The sequence below is a fragment of the Bos mutus genome, chromosome 4 (assembly GCF_027580195.1).
Source record: "Bos mutus isolate GX-2022 chromosome 4, NWIPB_WYAK_1.1, whole genome shotgun sequence".
Taxonomy (NCBI): Eukaryota; Metazoa; Chordata; class Mammalia; order Artiodactyla; family Bovidae; genus Bos; species Bos mutus.
The window spans coordinates 42,317,409-42,337,574 of NC_091620.1; the positions used below are offsets into that span (position 1 = coordinate 42,317,409).

The 20,166-nt window shown below is 46.9% G+C and overlaps 1 protein-coding gene across 2 annotated transcripts in view; it reads left to right on the forward strand.

Annotated features, from left to right (window-relative positions):
- Nucleotides 1-20,166, forward strand: part of OGDH (oxoglutarate dehydrogenase) — a 67,253-nt gene that overhangs the window by 21,293 nt on the left and 25,794 nt on the right. Inside the window, exons 3-5 of one of the 2 annotated variants that reach the window (XM_005899397.2) lie at nt 6,214-6,405; nt 8,379-8,481; nt 14,320-14,364. In XM_005899397.2, coding sequence (XP_005899459.1) covers nt 6,214-6,405; nt 8,379-8,481; nt 14,320-14,364 — 340 coding nt within the window. The remainder of the gene's footprint in view (nt 1-6,213; nt 6,406-8,378; nt 8,482-14,319; nt 14,365-20,166) is intronic. The other variant, XM_005899399.2, reaches the window with a different exon arrangement.

A 20,166-nucleotide genomic window follows, 5' to 3' on the forward strand; every position in this document is an offset into this window, starting at 1 on the left:
GAGCCACTGCCTGTCCATTTATTTGACTGAATTAGCCTGAACCCGCCAAACCCTTGTTTGGCCATGCATGAGTTTTCCCTGGTCACTTGTTCCCCTGAATCTCATGTTTGTGGCAGTTAAAACACATTGTCAGCATCAGAACACAGTGAAACGGTTGTTTGTGACAGCGCTGGGGTCTGACGTCCAGACCTGGCCGTCATTCATTTATCAGTTGTGGTGGCCTTTGAGCCTGGGGTTTGGTCCATCCAAGAGGTGGCCAGAAGCTCCCGCACCCACTGCCCGGGGCGGTTTTACGTCAGGGTCCTTGGCAAAGAGCCCAGCATAGGGTGGTGGCAGCTATTAGGTGACATCATGTTCCGTACCAGGGCGCCTAGCGCGGGAGGGTGAGGATTGTTCCGTAGTGAGGGAGGGGGCGGCAGGGTGGCAGCAGGAGTTGCATCAGAAGGGGACTTTGGACAAGAGAAAGCAGTCTGTTCAGTCCAGCATGCAGAGTCACAGGATTGAGCAGCGAGAAGAAGCATCAGTAACACTAGGGTTAAGCTTTGATCATCAGTTTCTTGAACAAATATTAGTATACCCACAGTTTAAGGGTGTAAAATGCTACACAAATACAGGGCTGTCCTAAGTAGTCCATGCTCCATACTTTTATAGGCAAGGAATCAGGCAGACAGCTGAAGGGACTTGCACCCTTGCCCAGCCTGCAGGGGGCAAGACTGGGGCTCCCAGGCCCCCACGAGTGGGCAGGCAGCAGGCAGGCCCCCTCCGGTGGGCTCAACGTGTGTGTGGCCCTGTGAGGTCACACACTTGCGCTGGCCCACATATCTGACACACGTTGGAGGCCTTTGAAGTGGGGGAAAGGGCCCGTGGTAGTGTGTTTGCAACCCCTCCAAAACCAAACCCTTCGTGAACAAGTCTCTATTGTGACCTTCACCGTCAGGAACTTGGCCCCGAGACTCTTGCAGTCTGCTGACAATCAACAGGGTAAAGTCCGCTTGCCTCAGTGAACCGCTGACGCGCGTGTCCCCTGATTAGCACTGCCACCCTCACTGAGGTCAGCACCTTGTCTGAGATGAGGACTCTGGACGCGCCACGTCCTTAGAGCTGACGCCACGGCCACCACCGCACCTGATACCCCACCACGTGCAGCACTTAGCGTTATACCTGACACCATACCTAGTACCTCTCCAGACAGTGTGCCGGGCATCCCACGCAGCTGCATCTGAAACCGCCCCAGCACCACAGCTGACACCCCCAGCACCATTTTTGATAGCCCACTGAGCAGAGCACCTCGCATCACACCAGCCCTACCAAGATGTGAAGGGGCCTGGTCCTGTCTGACCTTAACTTAGCAGGATGTTGAGCACCTCCTACGTGCCAGCCACCGGACCAACTTCCTTAGACGTTAGAGAAGTGTTTGGAGCTTTGACAAGCTCCCCTAATAGGGGAGAAGAGGACGGGTGACTTCAGGGGAAACCCATGAGGCCTGTGTAAGAAGTCTGGGAGGTTTTATGGAGCAGTATAGGAGTGAGGGCTTTTGAAAACAAAGCTTCATGTACTGCAGTTAAATGCCTTTAGTTATCTAAAAGTAAACATAAGAATTCTGGTTTCATTTCAACCAGAATGTTATCCTTATTTGTACTTGAAATCATGTTTTGGTTTAAGTTGTTTCAGCAACAAGTTGGTGGCTTTAAACCCACTCACGGGAGGTGGGTGGCCAGCCCACAGCTCCTCTGAGGGCCAGGATTGCTCACCTCCATGGTATCAAGGCTGCGAAGGTCTAGGTGCAGGGGGCACGTGAGACCACACAGGCATCCTCTTCTTGAAGCTTTCTCTTCATTTGGGAAGGGCACCCCACTGACCTGTCACTTCAGCCTCGTGGTCACCTGTTTCTTCATTTGGGAAGGGGCCTCGAACTAACCCATCACTTCAGCTTCATGGTCACCTGTCCCTGCAGCAGGTCTGCAGACACTTGGTTCTGGCAGCAGGGAAGCTGCTGCCAGAGAGATAAAACTGGCATCAGGTACGCACACAGGTAAATAAAGTATCAAGCTGAGGTGTGTACACATGAGGGCTGCGATTATCCAAAGGGAAATCCTCCAGATAGTGACAAAGCCATGCATCACATCAGGCATCACATCTCGGAGATGAGTGTCCTGGGCGGTGGGGGTGGGGTGGGGTGGGGTGTGCAGATGGCTGAATGAATGTAGAAGCCAGGTCAGGTGTGGGGGAGGTGGGTAGAAGGGGCACCTTGGGGAACAGTGCAGCAGGAAGAGGAAGCGTGGCTCAGAGTCCCAGGGCTGGTGAAACCTGCAAGCCAAAAAATGACCTTCACTGTCACAGCCTTTTTTTTTTTTTTTTAATTGTAGTATAATTGCTTTACAGTGTTTCACAGCCTTTTTAAGAGGTCTGACTTCATTAAACTTTACCTGCTTTAAGTTGCAATGAGAAGGTTTTGCAAACTGTGTGAACCAACAATTGTCTGTCACCAAGTGATCAGATCTCGTGAAGGGGGGCTTGCTGGTTGTTGGGGTGGGCTCCTTGGCTTGGCAGTCACCTGAGTGCAGGTGCCCGCCCCTCCTGCCTGGAACTCGTGGGGGAGGGCCTGGCCAAGCTGCAGGGGAGCAGAACTGCGCACCAGCTGCTGTGTGCTGGTGGTGCGGGCGGTGGGGGTGAATTACAGGAAAGGAGGACGCTGCATTCCTGGCATATTCTTTCCCAATGGTTCCCAGCTCTCTGCAATACCGGTATGAACCAGTTTTTTCTGACTGCCTCCAGCTTGAGCAGAATTTCCGTCGTTGTTGTCCTCAGCCAATTGAAAATCACCTGGAGTTTTATCCCAAGCACAAAAGAAGGTCAGAGAGAGGAGGCCCGATAACTGCGATTTCCCCCCCACCTCCCTGGTCCTGGACTGGAAGGTCCTATAGCCTTTGTCTGCCAGGCCTGTGCCCTCCAGGTGTCAGCCCTGGAAATTCTTTGATTTTTTTGTTTGCTGGCTTTGACAAGGGTCAGCCAGCCTGAGAGATAATGTTTATCCTTGGGTTGCCCTGCTCTGACTCACTTAGCCTGATCAGCATCTCTGCCTGGTGGCCGCTCTGTCAGTCCTGCCTGCCTGCACCTTTCCCAGGAGGGTGTGGTTGGCACACCAGGTACTCAGATCATCAGTTTGATAACTTGCCCCCTCACCCAACCCCTGCAGCTGCCACCACTGTTCTTGTTAGTCAAAGCTGATTTTTCTGAAGCAAGATGAACTTGTGGTTTTTGCTGTGCCTTTTGGCTCTGGATCTTTTAGCAGCTGGTGCCCCTCAGGATGAGGGGTCGGCTTGCAGCCAGGGGACCCTCTCTATCCAAGGTCTTGTTGTTGGGCAGTTGCCACTGCATTTCAGAGACGTCTTCATGTATTCTGTGAGGCAGAAGATGGTGTTTAAGGCTTGAAGAAAGTGTGCTGCTCTCCAGAGGCTCCTTGGTTTCAGGGTCATGCCCTGCCCCCCAGGGCACGGCCCCACCCCCACTTAGAGCCCAGGGTGTGTGTCCACAGCAGGACTTAGTGTGGACACAGGTAAGGGTAGGGACTCCAGTGCCAGAACCAGCTGGGGGCAAAGTAGAAACTAGATTGGGTTTTACAAGGCTGTTGGTTCTTGGCGTGCAAGGCTGGTCTGACTCTTGCCCTATTGCCTGCTATGTCAGCAAGGCTCCTTGTAGTCCAGGCCCTCGGTTACTGGAGGCATGGGTGGGAGCCAGAGAGAGCCCTGGGCCAGAGCCACTCCCAGAATGCATGGAGCTTGCATGGCCTGCTGTTCAAGCTCCACAAAGTTGGAAATATTTGGGGGTGTCCAGCATGTCTGCTCCTTAGGCCCTCCGAAGGAACTAGGTGGATGCCAAGCCCAGGGCAGCCTTACCTTGCCCTAGGCTGCTGATCCTGAGACATCCTCTCTTTTTCTCTCACAGGACTAAGTCAGTTGCTTTCTCTGGTGGACATACTGCTTTTACTCCTGTTAGAGAACTCAGAGGGAGAGATTGGTCTTGGGGTTCCATGCCCCAGATGAAGAATGTCCTTGGTTGTCAGGTTGCATGATGTGAGATTCTCTACAGTCAGTGTTAAGGCTGGCGCCACAAGAGAACCCCAGATCTCCCTTCTACCATCAACTGACAAACTAAAAAGTAACCAGAACGGTAAAAACAATAAAACTTTGAATAGTGAGATTTGTTAAAGCATTTTAAATGCTACTGAGATAGAATTCACATAAAAAATATACAGTTCTGGTTTTTCATGTATTTACCATGTTGTATAATCATCTCCCTAATAGTTGGAGTTTTTTTAATTAATTTTTTCTGAATACAAAAGGAATATGTTCTTATTGTAGAATGATATAAATGTTCTGGAGCACTCCCCTCAGAAACACTTTTAGTGAGAGGCCGGGCTGCCCTGTGTGATGTTCCAGGCCTGTGTCCATCCCAAGAGGGTTGTGACTGGTGGTGACACGCAGCCGTCTCTTGGACCGTCCAAGTCATCTGTCTACGCGACATAAAGAACCTGCCTAAAAAAGCCAGACCTTCGGGACCAATCTCCAGGTTTCTGCCCAGACACAGACCCATTTGGTACCTGTGCAAGCTCCCAGACAGGCCCATCTGAACAACATCTTGGTCGCACTTACTAGGAAGGTGCACACAAATCTAGTGAAGTTTCTCCTCTCCAGGTTTTTCAAGGAGTCTCACCAGAGTTCACTGACAGAAGAATCTTAGAAACTGGAAAAACGCATGGCAGAGAAGAAAGACAGTGTTTTCACGTTTCTAAACTGCTTCTTGTTGTTTAGTCGCTAAATCGTGTCTGACTCTCTGTGACCCCATGGACTGCAGCCCACCAGGCTTCTCCATCCATGGGATCTTCCAGGCAGGAATATTGGAGTGGGTTGCCATTTCCTTCTCCAGGGTCTAAACTGCTTGAGTTTTACTATATTTATTTTGGCAATGAAGTTTTATTAAACCTTAGTTTTTCTGACCTCTACATTTTTTTAAAACCTCACATCTTCGTCTGAGATAAACTATTACAGTTCACAGTATCTGTGCAAATTATAAGTTGAATCAGGGAGTTCCCTGGTATTCCAGTAGTTAGGACCCCGAACTTCCACTGCAGGGGGCACAGTTTCAATCCCTGGTCAGGAACTAAGATCCCACAAGCCACACAGCATGGACCAAAAAAAAAAAAAATGAATCCTACACAAAATAGTCAAAAATAATAGGAAGAGGAGTTAGTTCACATTAGCACAAAGGAAATTGAAGCCAGCAGTATTTTCAGTTACTACCAGTAATATGAACTGCCTACCAGATTGTGTGCTGAATGCCGTTAGTCTTTATTTTAAAAAAAACTATGAAGAATATAGATTTTTTTATTTTTGTCCTCATCTTACAGATGAAAAAAACTGAGCACATAAATTTAGGTTATTTGCCAAGATCTCAGAGCTCAGAATTAAGGTTCTGCCCCTGACAACACAACCTGAGCTCTTAACTCCCAAGCAGCCTCCTCAATGAAGTACAGAAATGGCTATTTCTCTAGGGGTCAGTGAGGGGCCCTTGCGGCTTCACACATCTGAGCCCTGGACTGCCTCTCACATACAGCCCCTGATTCTGTTCTGTGTTCAGGAAGTGAGCATGAGCAGGTAGGCCTGGGCCCTGAAGGCTGTGCCAAGCCCCTGGGGTCTAGAAAGCCCCTGGCGTCTAAATACCTTTTGTCCCCCTCAGGAGGTTCAATGGGGGTTTGAGGATCTGGGGCAGTTGTAGCCCTTCAGGCAGGAGTGCCAAGAGCATTGGTCTGCTAGATTACCAGGAGGGGACAGATGGGGCAGGAAGTCCTCCAGTCACCCCATCCTGGGCTGCCCGTGTGGAAGCATTTGGCACACGCAAGTGGGGCAGAGGTGCCTGGCCTTGGGGGTTTTGATGGGAGGGCATGTGCGTCATGGGGTTGGCGGGTGAGGAGGCCCATCAGGAGGGAATGATGAAAGCAGGGACCCAGCCCCTGAGAAACCCACCCTCAGAGTGTAGAAGCAGGCTGTCCAGAGTATGAAGATGTTGACCCAACCAGCCTACTGGTAGATGGACACAATCAAGACTTACCTGCCAAAAAAAAAGACTGACCTGCCAAGAGAGGTTCTCTTTTTGACTAAAAATGCATCCTATGGGAGCAGTGGAGTGACACGTGTATTCCTTCTTTGTCTTCAGTCATGGGACATTTTTTTCCGAAACACCAATGCTGGAGCGCCCCCAGGCACCGCCTACCAGAGCCCACTCCCCCTGAGCCCGGGCTCCCTGTCAGCTGTGGCCAGAGCAGGGCCCCTGGTGGAGGCCCAGCCCAACGTGGACAAGCTGGTGGAGGATCACCTGGCGGTGCAGTCGCTCATCAGGGCTTACCAGGTAAGGTGGTGGGCGGCCATCTGTGACAGCACCCTGCTGACCCAGTGAAGGTGGTCATTTAACTTTCACCCCCCACCAAACACTAGGCACTTGCTCCCTGCTCTGGGGTGGAGGGAGGCAAAAATGAAATATGACAAGAGAAAAGGAGCCCAGACATGCTCTTGCCATGTGAGCAGATCCCCTGCCACCCATGGTGCCTGTCCGTATTTCTTTCCATGAGTTGGCAGGAATGGTTTGTGGGCAGGGAAGCTCATTCCATGCCCGCGTGGCCAGGGAACTGCTGATCCCCAGGAGGGAGCGGTGACCCCGAGGGTATGCTGCTCCCTCAGGCACGGTCCCTTCTCAGTTGCTAACGCCCACATACAAAAAGAGAAGGTGAACCTGTAGGGTTTGGGGACAGAAGCAGAGCCCATGGAAGCAGGGAGAGGCAGCTGATCCTCCAGAGGGGCCATCTCTCCACGAGCATTCCTACTGGAGGAGGGTTGGGCAGAACCAGTGGATCCCATGGCCTTGCTCAGAGCCCAGAAGCCCCTTCCGGGATATCTGCCTGGCATGGAGAGGAGCCTGGGATTCAGATCTTACCATCTGCTCTGTGAGTAGTTCTCAGGAGGAGAAGAGGAACCTTTGAGCCAAGAGCAGCCCTTCTGAGAGCCCCCAGAATTTGGGCTCCCCTGCTGCCTCTCCTGGCATCGCTGCAACCTGGCAAAGGAGCCCACTGTGGAGTCCTCATCCCTCCACTGTTCTCTTTCCTGGAAATGGCCATATGGACTGTTCTTCTCTGCCCACCTGGTTAGTTGCCACAAGTGTCAAGACAGGCAGCACAGAGTGGATCTGTCCTGCTGGGGGAGCCTGGCAAGTGAGGCTTTGTCCCCAGGGCAAGTGAGAATAGATAGCCATGTGCTCTCAGGTGCTGTTCACAGCAGGCGTTTCTACAGAAAAGGCACAGCTGGTGCGTGCTGACCACTGCCTGACTCATTCAGCCTCAGTCATTTCTGCGGTCTTCTAGTGACTTCATAAAAGCTGTTCCTCTTTGCAAATTGCTAGCAGGAGACTGAATAAAATGTCCAAGAATTAAAGACACAAATTTGGAAGCTGGGAGGGGTTTTCCGTCCTTCTGTTTGCAAACGGTGCCGATCAGACGCTGCAGTCCCTGGTGCCGCTGCCTGCTCTGGTGCTTACTGCCCTGACCCCACAGCGGTGCCAGTGCACCTTCCTGAGGGACTTCAGGCTGTTCTCAGCTGAGTGGGTTTCACACTCGAGTCAGAGTCCCAAGCATTTCCCATTTCTGTTTATCCAGGAAGACTGTGTCAGGATGCCAGGAAATGGGTCCTTTTAGATTGCCAGGTTTATCATAACCTGAGGAGTTTATCCCTTTTTTATAGAACTGCTTTTATGCCCAATGCCTGCATGCTAAGTCACATCTGACTTTTTGCGACCCTATGGACTGTGACCCTCCAGGCTGCTCTGTCCATGGGATTCTCCAGGCAAGAATACTGGAGTGGGTTGCTTGCCCTTCTCCAGGAGATCTTCCCAACCCAGGGATCGAACCTGCGTCTCTTATGTCTCCTGCACTGGCAGGCGGGTTGTTTGCCACTAGAGCCACCTGGGAAGCCTTAATGCCCGATAGTGCTTTAAAATAAACTATTCTAAGGCTTACTTTTGGGTTAATTGGTGCTCTCAGGGAAAGGTTAAATGTAACTTTTAACCCCCTCACAGCCCACAGGACCTGCTTAATGACTGCTTGTATTATTGCTTCCAGGTCAGGGGTCACCACATTGCAAAACTTGATCCTCTCGGAATTAGTTGTGTAAATTTTGATGATGCTCCGGTAACTGTTTCTTCAAACGTGGGTGAGAATGAATCTGTAAACACTAATTTTAATGTAATTTTACTTTTTTTTTACCCCTTCCTCTTTTTTTTTCTCCTGTCCTTTTGTGTGTGTCCTTCCCTCTCCATCGCTGGCCCATTCGTAGATACGAGGGCACCATGTAGCACAGCTGGACCCCCTGGGAATTTTGGATGCTGATCTGGACTCCTCCGTGCCCGCTGATATTATCTCATCCACAGACAAACTTGGTGAGGGTCTGAGAGCAGCCAGCACTGCGCTGTTTGGCTCCTCTCTGTGTGTCCCAGCTCGTGGCAGCCAGGACGTCCACAGGCCAAAGGGAAAGACTCTTAAGTTTCCTTCGTTCTGATCACTTGACATTTATAAGTCATATAGCCTTAGTGAGTTTTGGGCAAGTTATTTTTAATCTCAGCTTTCCAACCAGATCATATGAGCTCAATTGTCTAAGCCTGAAAATTGGAAAGTGAAATTTGGGGGCAGAAAAGGTTAGTGGCACAGAAAGACGTGACCCACCCAGGCAGGCGGGTCCCCAAGATACTCCAGGGACTAGCACATCTGGCTTCAGTTTCCAAATCTCAGGGCAGTGCAGCCTGTGCCCAGATGGGGTCTTGCTCAGAATCGTTGTCACACACCCTGAAGCACAGTGCAGCCTGCCTTTGACGGGGCGAATTCCAGAGCAAGGGGTGCAGTTGAGGTGTCTCGATTCTCAAATGCCGGTGATCACACTGAGGAAACTTTGGAAGGCATCCCGCGCGCAGGGAGGCGCATGTGGCACACAGGCGGTTGTAGCCACGACCCCAACACCCGCTCTGTCGTGAGCACAGGGGCCGGGCAGGGCTCACACCTGTGGTCGCTTTCAGAAGTTAACCTGCTCTAAGTCACCGTGCTGCTAACCTGTACTACAGAAATGATGACGTGACTAATTTTTAAATGGCCAGGTTGTTTAGGAGGAACACTGTGCATGCTAATACAACTGATTATTACCTACCTGCCTAACACTGCTCTGGGAGGGGACACAATTTGCCTCCTCTGAATAATAGTCTCTAACGCCCCCGAGAGGCGGGTCTGGGTTGTGAGTTGAGAGGTCAGGTGCTAGTCCGGTAATACTGGAGTTCAAATAGCATTAACCCCAGGATGGCTGTTAGAGGTTTGTCTCTGCTTTGTCTTCATTTCGGAAACAATCCTAGGGGATACAGGGTTTCCTCTACTTTGTAACTGCACAAAGGTTTTGGAAGAAAGATTAGATCAACTCTTCTGAATATAAAATAGGACCAGTCCAGATTGTTGGCAGGATGTGAGTTGAATACTGCTGCTTTATTGAGTAGTGACAGCTTTGTGCACCCCAGAGGTGGGCTTTTCTCTCCACTGTCCCCCAGGATACTTGGATCCTCTCTCCTCCTCCTTACCACGTAGCCCCCAAAGCACCCAGACCCCACCCAACCGGGACTCACTCGTGCTGAAGCCCATCGGCACCGCGAGTCCCCTCCAGGTGCTTGGGCCAGGGCAGACCTCCCACCCTCACCCCACCTGGGAGGCCTGTGAGCCCCCAAGCACTGGTTGCCTGAAGAATAGCTCAAGGTCCTGTGCCCTGGGGCTGTCTCTCCAGAGAAGGACTCTGACTGTGGGGCCTGGCGGGGCATGGGCCACAGAGGCTGGTGTTCCTATGCACAGTCAAGCGTTTAAACAAGAAAAGCATGGGGTGGGGGTGGGGGTGTCTAACGCTGCATCTCCCCTGTTCTTGTGCCATCCCTGATTGCCAGGTTCTTGATATCTGAACGGACCTTTCCCAGTGGCTCCCAACTCACAGGAACTGCCTGGGGAGCCTAGAGCTCCTGTCTGTCCTGCCTGAGGCTGGTCAGGGTGGGATGCACCATGGCGACAAGCTCTGGCAAGGGTTTCTTGGAAGCCCCCAGGCCGTCCCAGCCCAGGAGTCTGTGAAGCCTGAGAGCCCCCAGCCCTGTTGATGCTGCCCACCTCCTCAGGTCACAGCTCTCATGGGGTAGGCGCAGAGGTAGGGCCTCTGTCGTTCTTTCGGGTCCTTTCTAGGCCATCTTGATCTCCCCTTACAGTCAGCTCTGAAACAGTGCCCCAAGTATCTGTGCTTCCATTAAGGTGCAGCGTCAACACAGCGAGGGTGAACCAGCAGGAGGATGTTATAAACCAGAGACACACAGAGGTGGCCCCAGAGCTTCCTGAGCTCATCCTCTGGCTGGGAGCCTGTCAGAAACGTTAGGAGAAAGTTGAGGAGCAGCCCCCTCCTTTGCAGGAGGAAAAATGCACTTCATCCTCAGAATTCAAAATAGTGTGATAGAAAAGTCATGGAAATAAGTGTAAACCTAGTATGTATTGATATTTGAATCTGTAGGAAAATAAGTCTTGAATTATCTCACGCTTGATGTATGTAGGTCTTTACAAAAACAACTGGATCAACAGGAGCGCTCTGTTCGGGGACAATGGACAGTCCCTAGAGTGCTTTCCTGCCCATCATTTCATCCGACCCTCAGGCCTGGGCTCAAACCAGCTTCCTACGTGGAAAGCCGGGCTCTGCCAGGACTAGCTCTGTCTTCTCACCTGTAAGGTTGTTGCAGTATTAAATAAACTCCTTAAAATAGTGCCTGGAGCTTACTAAGTTCCATGAAGGTGTGAGCTACTGTGATTGTTAACAGTCTTTTGAGATAAATAGCTGCTGATGTCTGGAAAAAATGGATATTTAGAAATTGAGCAATGGAGCAAATAACCCATAGTTGGTGCCATAGTTAGTAGTAAGGACTGGGGTGACGCCTGAGTGACAACAAAGCAGGCTAGCTCACGTGGCATGGTGTGCGTGGCCCGTGTGTTGGTCTGGGTGGCTGAGTGACTGCAGGGGTGTGCTGTGCCACACAGCACTGTCCTCAAGCTTGCATCCCTCTGACAACACTTCCAGCTGTCTTTCCTCTCTCTGGTAGATGCGGCACAATTTCTCCATTCCCTTGTGGGGAAACCAAGGCCCAGGCGGTAACTACTCCCCGTCCATCTGAGAGCACTTCGTAGTGCGACTGGGGCAGCACAGGGGTAGAGGAGTAGCTTCCAGCCCCGGCTGAAGGCAGGAAGCCGTTCCCAAGGGCAGTGCTGGCCAGCACGGATATGCAGGGCGAGCGGGGCTGATGTCCCCTCAGAGTTTTTTAAATAAAGTGGAAAATGTGAAAAGTTTCTACTGAGTTCTTACCCAAATATTCAGAACCCTTGCAGTGACAGGTGGAGAGAAGAGAGAATTAACGGTAGACAGCAGACCCAGCCGCCATGCAGAGCTCCAAGGTGATCCCAGCCTGTCAGGGTTACCATCAGACGTGTGCACACAGACTGTGCTGTGAATGCAGCACAGATACAGTCGAGATGGTGGGGTTAGTGATTATTTATTACAAAAATTTAAAAATTAACATTAGAACAGTTTGGGTTTTTTTAGGTGTGGGTTATGCTCTAGAATTGTGCGGTGACTGCTAGGAGCAGGAGACCTCTGCCAGGATGTGTTATGTTAGGGGCTGGGTTCCAGGTCCCCAGAAGTGCATCTTAACTTAAACCAGGCTGAGTCAACCACACATCCAGTCGAGGAGGGTTGGGAGCTCCAGCTTGAGATGCCTGGTAACATGATCCACATTCCTCCCTAGGGAGGTGCTGGAAGTCTCCAAGCCGGATCAGGTTTCCTAGCAAGGCCTCTCCTGGTTGACCCTAAGGAAGGACCAAGAGTGTGGCTTTTGACAGGGGTCCAAGTTCTTGCCACCTTAAGTAGAAACCAGTCAATTGCAGGCGGCCTGTGCACTCTCACCTCCGGGCCTCCAGTCCTGTGCTGGCATCTGGTACTTGCTTCACTGGGGTGGGGAAGGGGCATCGGGAAGTCTTATCTCTGGGCCAAGCGAGACTGCCCTGGGCAGGATGAGGATGTGGAGAAAGTTCTTGTTAACACTCACCCTCAATTTGCTCTCTTCCAAGTACAGCATTTGAGTTAGATTCCAGCTTTAAAATGCCATGAAGTGGTTTCTCTTTGGATTCTATAGTATAACTATTCATAGTGAACAACAACAAAAACAGATTGAAATGTACTTAAATGTCAGATTGAAACATATTTAAAGGAGAACTCAAAACAAATTCTATAAATAAAATTAAAGAAGGCATGAAACTTCTGTTTCCCATTCGTGTTTGCAAATTGTCAATCTTAGGAAATGAACTTGAGTTACATAGTTAAAAGGGCAATTCAGAAGTCCAAATTATGGCAACATTTTTGCTACTCTAAGTGGATTAGTTCATCCCCAGCACAGCAGGACATGAAGTCTCCCCACCCTTCTGACCTTCCACAGTGCTCTTTCTGGTTGAATGTTGTCCCCTTGATGGCTTGGAAGAATGAGCTAAAAATAGGGTTGAATTTTAATCTACTTGAGTAATTTCAGAGCCGTGGCGAGCAATTTACATAGCATTTATTGGTTGCTGTGTGCAGCCTGTGGTGCCACCAGACCTCCGAGTGAAGAGTTGGAATCAGATCGCCCAAATGACTCAGGTGGGCAGGCCAAGCTAAGGTCATGGTGGGCACATGCACATCCTCCTGCAGGGGTGTCCTTCCTGTATGCCCAGGAGCTGGCAGACCAAGACACACCCGGACCTAGCATCACATCCCTGCTTCTTGCCAACTATGTTTCCCTTGGAAACACCTCAGCCAAATCCCAGCCACTCTGTCTCTCCAGCAGAGTGTCTTGTGCTCATCAAGAAGTAATTTTTAAAAATGTTTTAAGTGCTCAGGTGCAGGGAATCCCATGTGCTGTCTGTAAATGACAACCAGAATATTTACTGTTAACACTTTCCTTTGGTTTGTGTCTTTTGTTCACATTTTATTTTAAAAATACTCAAGAAGTGCAGATAAAACTACATGCCCAGTACCCAGAGTGAACAGTTATAAACTTTCGATCCTATTGCCTTTAGATTTCTTTAACAGATAAGCATTCACATTTCATTTTGAGGCTGGGGGAAGTCCTGTAGGCAGCACTGATGGCTGCTTGGGATGGTCCTATGTCTTGATTCTGAGGATTAAAAGGAATAAATGAAGAGTCTTCATCCTTGCCTTAAGCAGCGAATCCTTGCTTTTGTGCAGAACCCAGGTGTTCCATTGTCTTAAGAGCCATTGGCTCTGAGGTCTTTGGTGGTCTTCCACTGTCCTCGAGGGCGAGGAGAGCTTTACGCACTCAGAGCTGGCGACCCTGCATCCTCTCTGAGTCAGAGTTCTTGCCATCAGCATCCAAGGATGCATTGACTGGCCTTCTGCTGCACTGCCAAGGCAGGGAGCAGCCACAGTGCTGGTGACCATGCTCTGACCCCTCGGTCATCAGGCCCATGTACCCAGGAAAGCAGGGTCAGCAAGTGTTTTGCGTGTCCAGATCAACATCTTGAGTTTAACCAGTGTAGGCAAGCCTCCAGGTGTGGGCAGGAGTGTGTGCATCTGTGCAGGCCTGTGGCTCTTAGCCTGCGTTCTCAGCAGCCGAGTTCCTCCATCCTGGTTCAGCCTTCTCGAGAAGGGAGTCCAAGGACCCATCTTCCACCCTATAGAATCCAGAAGGAGCTTGAGGTTTAGGGTTTAGTCTGCCACCTGATGCTCCAGTTCTGAGGAATGGGCCTTAGAAACTAGGCTTCTCCATTTCTTTTCCCCAGTTGTTTCATCTCGAATCAGCCTAGGCTGGGTGGATTCAGCTTCCCAGGAGAGCTCTGTATCAGCGCTTGTTCAGGGTGGGGACGTGAGGAGGTCCCAGCCACCACCACACAGTGGCTTCTCAGTGTCAGGAAGTGGCCTCTCCCTCCTTCAGATTCACTGATCCCAGCTGCTCATGAACCGTCTCCACATTTACCGAAGTCACTTTCAGACCATAGCCACCCACCCCTCTGTTCTCCTTAAGTGTCTGTGTCTGTGACAGTGTTTGTGCTACCCGTTAACTGCAGTGGTGTAGGGTTTGGGTGTTTGGGGTTTTTGTGTTTTTTTTTTCTCTCAAAACTAACTCTCACCTGTCTTTTTCCCTCTGCGCTCACCCATGCTATCCCACTCTGCCTCTCAGATCTTGCAGTTTTCAAGGAACGACTTCGAATGCTAACAGTAGGAGGTATGAAAATAAAGAGCCTTTCACTTTTCTGGAGCTGAGGACTTCATTTGAACAGGACATGCAACTTTCCCCAGCATGCAATTTGGGGAAAGTTGACACAACTCTGTCGAGTGTTTTGAAGTTTGTTCATTATTTTGAGATATGTTTTTCCTATCATTTAGCTGTTACCCAGCAGGTAGAGCTACTTACCGTGTCATTTTTGCTTCTGTCCATTTGTGTTCTGAAGAGCATTTTCACCTCCACATGTGTCTCACCGTCGCTTCGCTTCGCTTCCATCTTTAGCGTAGGCTGTCTCTAGCTCCTGCTGTCGCCAGCGGGGACCTGAGGCCACACTACGTTCTGCATGTGGGCACATCCTTTCCTCCACGGTCTGCGCTGTGCCTTTGACTGGACTCTGGATTCTTTCAGATTCTGCTTCCTGGGCATTTTTGACACAGTTTCTCTTTTGATCTTCCCACGTTTAAAGAGCTGATAAAAAGTTACTTAATGAAGTAAGGAATTCTTAATGACCCCTGGTTCTGGGCAGAGCACCTTTGAAGAATCCAGAGTTGGGTGCCCAGGGGTCCTGCCTGCTGTCACTCACCCCAGTGGCCAGTCTTCCTTCCATGCCAGGCGTCACTCAGAAGTTCTCGTTTTCTTCCATTTTACTGATAATATTTGTGAGACTCCAGTTTTAATTAAACTTTTCATTTTGAGATAATCGTAGATTCATATACAGATATGAAAAATAAGAGAGACATTCTCACATGCCCTTCAGCCAGTTCCTCCACTGGTACCATCTTGTTCTCACACCAGGATGCTGACGCTGACAGCAGTCAAGCCACAAATGTCTGCATCGGCTCAGCTGCCCCTTTGCAGCCATACTCACTCTCCTTCCATCCGCTCCCCCCACGTTTGACCCCTGGCAACCACTGTCCTGTTTTCCATTGCTATAGTTTTGTCATTTCAAGAATGTTTTACGAATCACGATATGTAACATTTTGGAATTGGTATTTTTCAATCAGCATGATTTTCTAACACTGGTTTTTTCTTATTTGCTGAGTAACATTCCTTGCCATAGGTGTCCCACAGTTGTTTTAACCAATTTCTCATTGAAGGACCTTTGTGTCGTTTCTGTTCTTTGGCTAATAGGGTCTTTTACAGAGCAAAAGTTTTAAACTCTGAAGTCCAGTGTATCAATGTTTCCTTTTATGGATCGTGCTTTTCGTATCAAGTTTAAGAACTCTTTTCTTAGCTCTAGATCCTGAAGATGTTCTCCTTTGTATTTTTCTAAAGGTTTTATAGTTTTGCATTTAGCATTTAAGTCTGTGATCCATTTTGAGTTCATTTCTTGAATGAGATAAGAAGTTTAGATCAAGGTTGGTTGGTTTTTGGCCTGTGAATGTCAACCGCTCCAGCACCATTAACTGAAAAGTTTGTCTTTCTTATCATTGAATTGCTTTCACACTTTTGTCAAAAATCAGTTGGACTTATTTGGTAAGTCTGTTTCTGGGTTCTCTGTTCTTTCCCTTAATAAGTGTCTTTCTCCACGAGTGCCACATCATCTTAATTACTATAGCTGCTGAACTTTATTTTCCTTTTTTCAGAATTGCCTTGGCTGCTCTTAAGGCCTATCTCTTTCCTTGTAAATTTTAGAATAAGCTTGTCTATGTTTATGAAAACTCTTACTCACATTTTAGTAAGAATTGTGTTAAACCTATAGATCAATTTTAGAGAGAATTAGCATCTTTACTATGTTGTGTTCCAATCCATGAACATAGTATGTCTTATTTATTTAGATCATCTTTGATTTCTTTCATCAACTTTTTGTAGTTTTCAGCATACAGGTTCTGTACATGTTTTGTTAGATTTACCTGTCAGTATTTCCTTTTTAAAAGAAAATTTTAAGGTCCACCTGTTCGTTACTAATATATTGAAATGCTATTGATTGTGTTTATGTAGTACCCTATGACCTTGCTAAGCTCACTTATTCTAGGACTTTTATTTTTTTGGTAGATTCTTTAGGATTTTCTGGATAGATGATCATCTCATTTTTATTTCCTTTTCTTGCCTAATGCCCTGGTTGGATCTTCCAGTACTGTGTTGAACAATAGTCATGGGAATGAATATCCTTGCTTTGTTCCTGATCAGTGGTAGATTATATTGATTGTTTTTTCAAATGTTGAACCAAACTCTGCTGGAATAAACCTCAATTGGTCATAGTATATAATTATCTGCATCTATATTCATAAGGGATATTGGTCTATAATTTTTTTTTTTTTTCTGACTGTCTTTGTTCTTAGTATCAGGGTAATTCTAACTTCATAAAGTAAGTTGAGAAGTTTTCTTCCTACACTCATTTCTGAAAGAAATTGTGTAGAATTGGTATTAATTCTTCTTTAAACATTCAGTAGAATTCCCCAGCAAAACCATCTGGGTTTAGAGTTTTCTTTTTCAGAAGCTTTTTATATTTATGAATTCAGTTTCTTTAATAATTACAGAGTCATTCAAATTGTCTGTTTCATACTGTTTCATAACAGCAGTTTGTGCTGTTCTAAGAATGACTTGTTTATATCTGAGTTGTCAAATGTGTCTGTTGTTCATAGTATTCCCTTAGTATCTTTTTTTGTATCTGGAGGGTCTATAGTGATACCCTGTTTTATTTCTGATATTGGTAATTTGTGTCTTCTCTCTTTGTTAGTCCTGTTACAAGTTTGTCAGTGTGACTGATCTTTCCAAAGAACCAATCACCAGTTTCATTGATTTTTCTGTTTTGCTCTTTTCAATTTCATTGATTTCTGCTCTTATCTTGATTATTTCTTTACTTCTGCTTTCTTTGTATTGGTTTTCTTTCTTTTTTCTTCTTCTTTCTCTAAGTCCTTATGGTAAGACCTTATAGATTAAGATTAAGACTTTATAGATTACTGATTAAAGAGAAGTCAGTTTCTTGTAGACAAGCGTATGTTTTTTTAATTCACTCTGTCAATCTTTGTCAGCTAAGTAGTGTATTTAGATCATTTATATTTAACTATTGATACGTTAGGGCTCAAGTCTACCATTTTATCCTTCATTTTGTTTGTCCCTTTACCTTTCTTTGTTTTCTTTTTCCTGACTTCCTCTGGGTTTTTAAACCTATACTTTAAAATTCCATTTTTATTTGTATAAAGTCCTTTTGATTTATCTCTTTGTGTTTTTAGTGTCTTTTAGGCTTTTTAGTGGTTGTGTAGGTATATGATATTTCATATACATAACTTGTCACAATTTAATGATGTCATCATTTTACCAGTTCATGTAAAGTGTACTTGACTCCCTTTATATCCCTTCATTCTCTCCACATATAATATGTAATTGTCTTAAATATTTCCTCTACATGTGTTCAGAACAGCATCAGATAGTATTACAAATTTTGCTTCAATTGTCAAACATAATTAAGAAGACCCAGGAGGAGAAGGAAAGTCTGTTTTGTTTACCTGTACTTTTTAGTTCCACATTCTTTCTTCCTTCCTCCTGTCTCATTCCTTCATTTTTATTTATTTTTTTGGCTGTGTTGGGTCTTAGTTGTGACGCTTGGAATCTTTAGTTGCAGCACATGGGATCTAGTTCCCTGACCAGGGATCAAACCCAAGCCCCCTGCACTGGAAGCACAGTCTTAGCCACTGGACCACCAGGGAAGTCCCCTGTCTCATTCCTTCTGATAATCATTTCCTTTCTGTTTACAGCTTCTTTTAGTCATTCATTTAGGATGACAGATTCTCTTAGTTTTTTTTTCATTTGAAAATATTTTGATTTCGCCTTCATTTCTATAGGATATTATCACTATATATGGGATTCTGGGGAACCAGTTCTTTTTTTCAACTCTTTATATGTGGTGCCACTTCCTTCTGGCTTCCATGACTTCTGTAGAGAAATCCAGTGTTACTTAAGTTGTTTTGCCCTCTAGGCAAAGTGTCACTATATTCTGGCTGCTTTCAAGATTTTTTCTATCTTTAAATTCAGAGGTTTAATTGTAACATATTTCAACATGGATTTCGTTGGCTTTATTCTGTGAGTTCACTGAGCTTCTTAAGTCTGCGGATTAAAAAGTCTTTTGCCATATTTGAAAAGTTTTCAGCCTCCCTCTTTTTCTTCTCCTTCTGAGATTCATCAACACAACTTTGAAATCTTTTGTCACAGCATCGCATGTCCCCAGGAGTTTGTTCCCTTTTTTTTTCCTGGTCTGTTTTCTCTGTATTCTTCAGATTGATTCATTTCTATTGTTCTGCCTTTAAGTTCATTGATCCTCTGTCCCTTGCTAATGCCATACTGAGTTTTCATTTGGTTTATTATATTTTGCAATTTCAGAATTTCCCATTTGGTTCTTCTTTGTATCTTCAATTTTTGAAGAGACTTTCTTCACTGAGACTTAATTTTTTTCATGTCTGTCATGTTTTAATTGCTCACTGAAATAATTTGATAATGACTCCTTGAGAAGGAGATAATTCTAATTAGATAGTTCTAACATCTGTGTCATTTTGGTGTTAGTGCCTGTTGATTATTTTTTCTCGTTCAATCTGATATATTCCTGGTCCTTGTTATAAGTGATTTTTTAAAATATTGAAACCAGGACATTTTGGGTATTACAAGACTTGGGATCTTGTTTAAATGTTTGTTATATCAGGGCTCCTCCAAACACTGCTGTGGTAGGGAGGGGCCCAGCTAGTTACTCCCCAGTGGGAATGGATGTTTTGGGCCCCAAAGTCTCTGTTGACTTTGGGGTAGGGGAATGGATTAGTGCATTCCCTCCCAGAGAGAATGAAAATGTGGGCTTCCTCTTGGGCCTTCTTTGAAAGCTTTAAGTAGGGTCAGAGGTCAGAGTACATTGTAGCCTGGCATGGGTGTCAATGGAGCTGCAGTGTGTTATGTGTGTTTGGGTGGAATAGAGCAGTTAACAATCTAGAAGTTTTCTGTTCTGCTAGGCTGCCCGTTTCCTGGTTCTTTAAAGAGAGCAGCTTTTGTTGGGGCTTTTTTAAAATCTACACTGGTAGAAGTTTCCATGTTCTTTGCTCCAGGTCTGGGATATGGGAGCCCAAAAGGAAACCCAAGGGACCTCCTTGGCTGGTTGGCCTTTTACTCCACCCTTTGGAATCATCTTACATTTGTTTTGTATGCAATATCTGCAGTTTTTAGTTGCACTTAGTGGGATATGAATAGGATATGTCTATGCTACCTTTCCAGAAGCCGACATCTGTAGATTTAAGTTATCAAATGACTGAGGAACTCAGAAGCAGGGCTAGCAGCTTTGAAGTTCAGTAATGATCCAAGTAACTGAGTCCAAGAATGATCACTTCAGGGTGGGGGAAGTGAAGCATCACACATACGGTGAGGCTGAGGGCTCTACAACAAGCGCACGTTCTTCTCTGGGACACACAGGTCACCTGGTTAATTCCACAATCTAAGTGTTCCCGACAGAGTACGCTCTCTTTGGATACTCTGGTTCCCTGAGTCCCCACTGCTGAGCGTTTCTACCAGCTAGGAAAAGTGCCCCCACCCAAGTAACTCTGGTTTTCCTCCTAAACGCTGGGAGCAGGGCTATGAATGGCCAGGGCCATGCTTTATCAGACCCATGTGATGGCCCATCCTCATTCTTGATAGAATAACAGCAGGAAACAGGTGCAGAGCATAACCAAGCCCCTCAACCATCACTACCACCACCCCAAGGTGAAAAGGCCAGGTTGTTTTTGTTTTAATTTTTAAAAGGGGGAGGAGCAATTGAAAAACAGAATTTGATTTTGCTTTTAAAATTAAAAAAAAAAAATAGGATCCTAGGGCATTAGACCGGAAAAG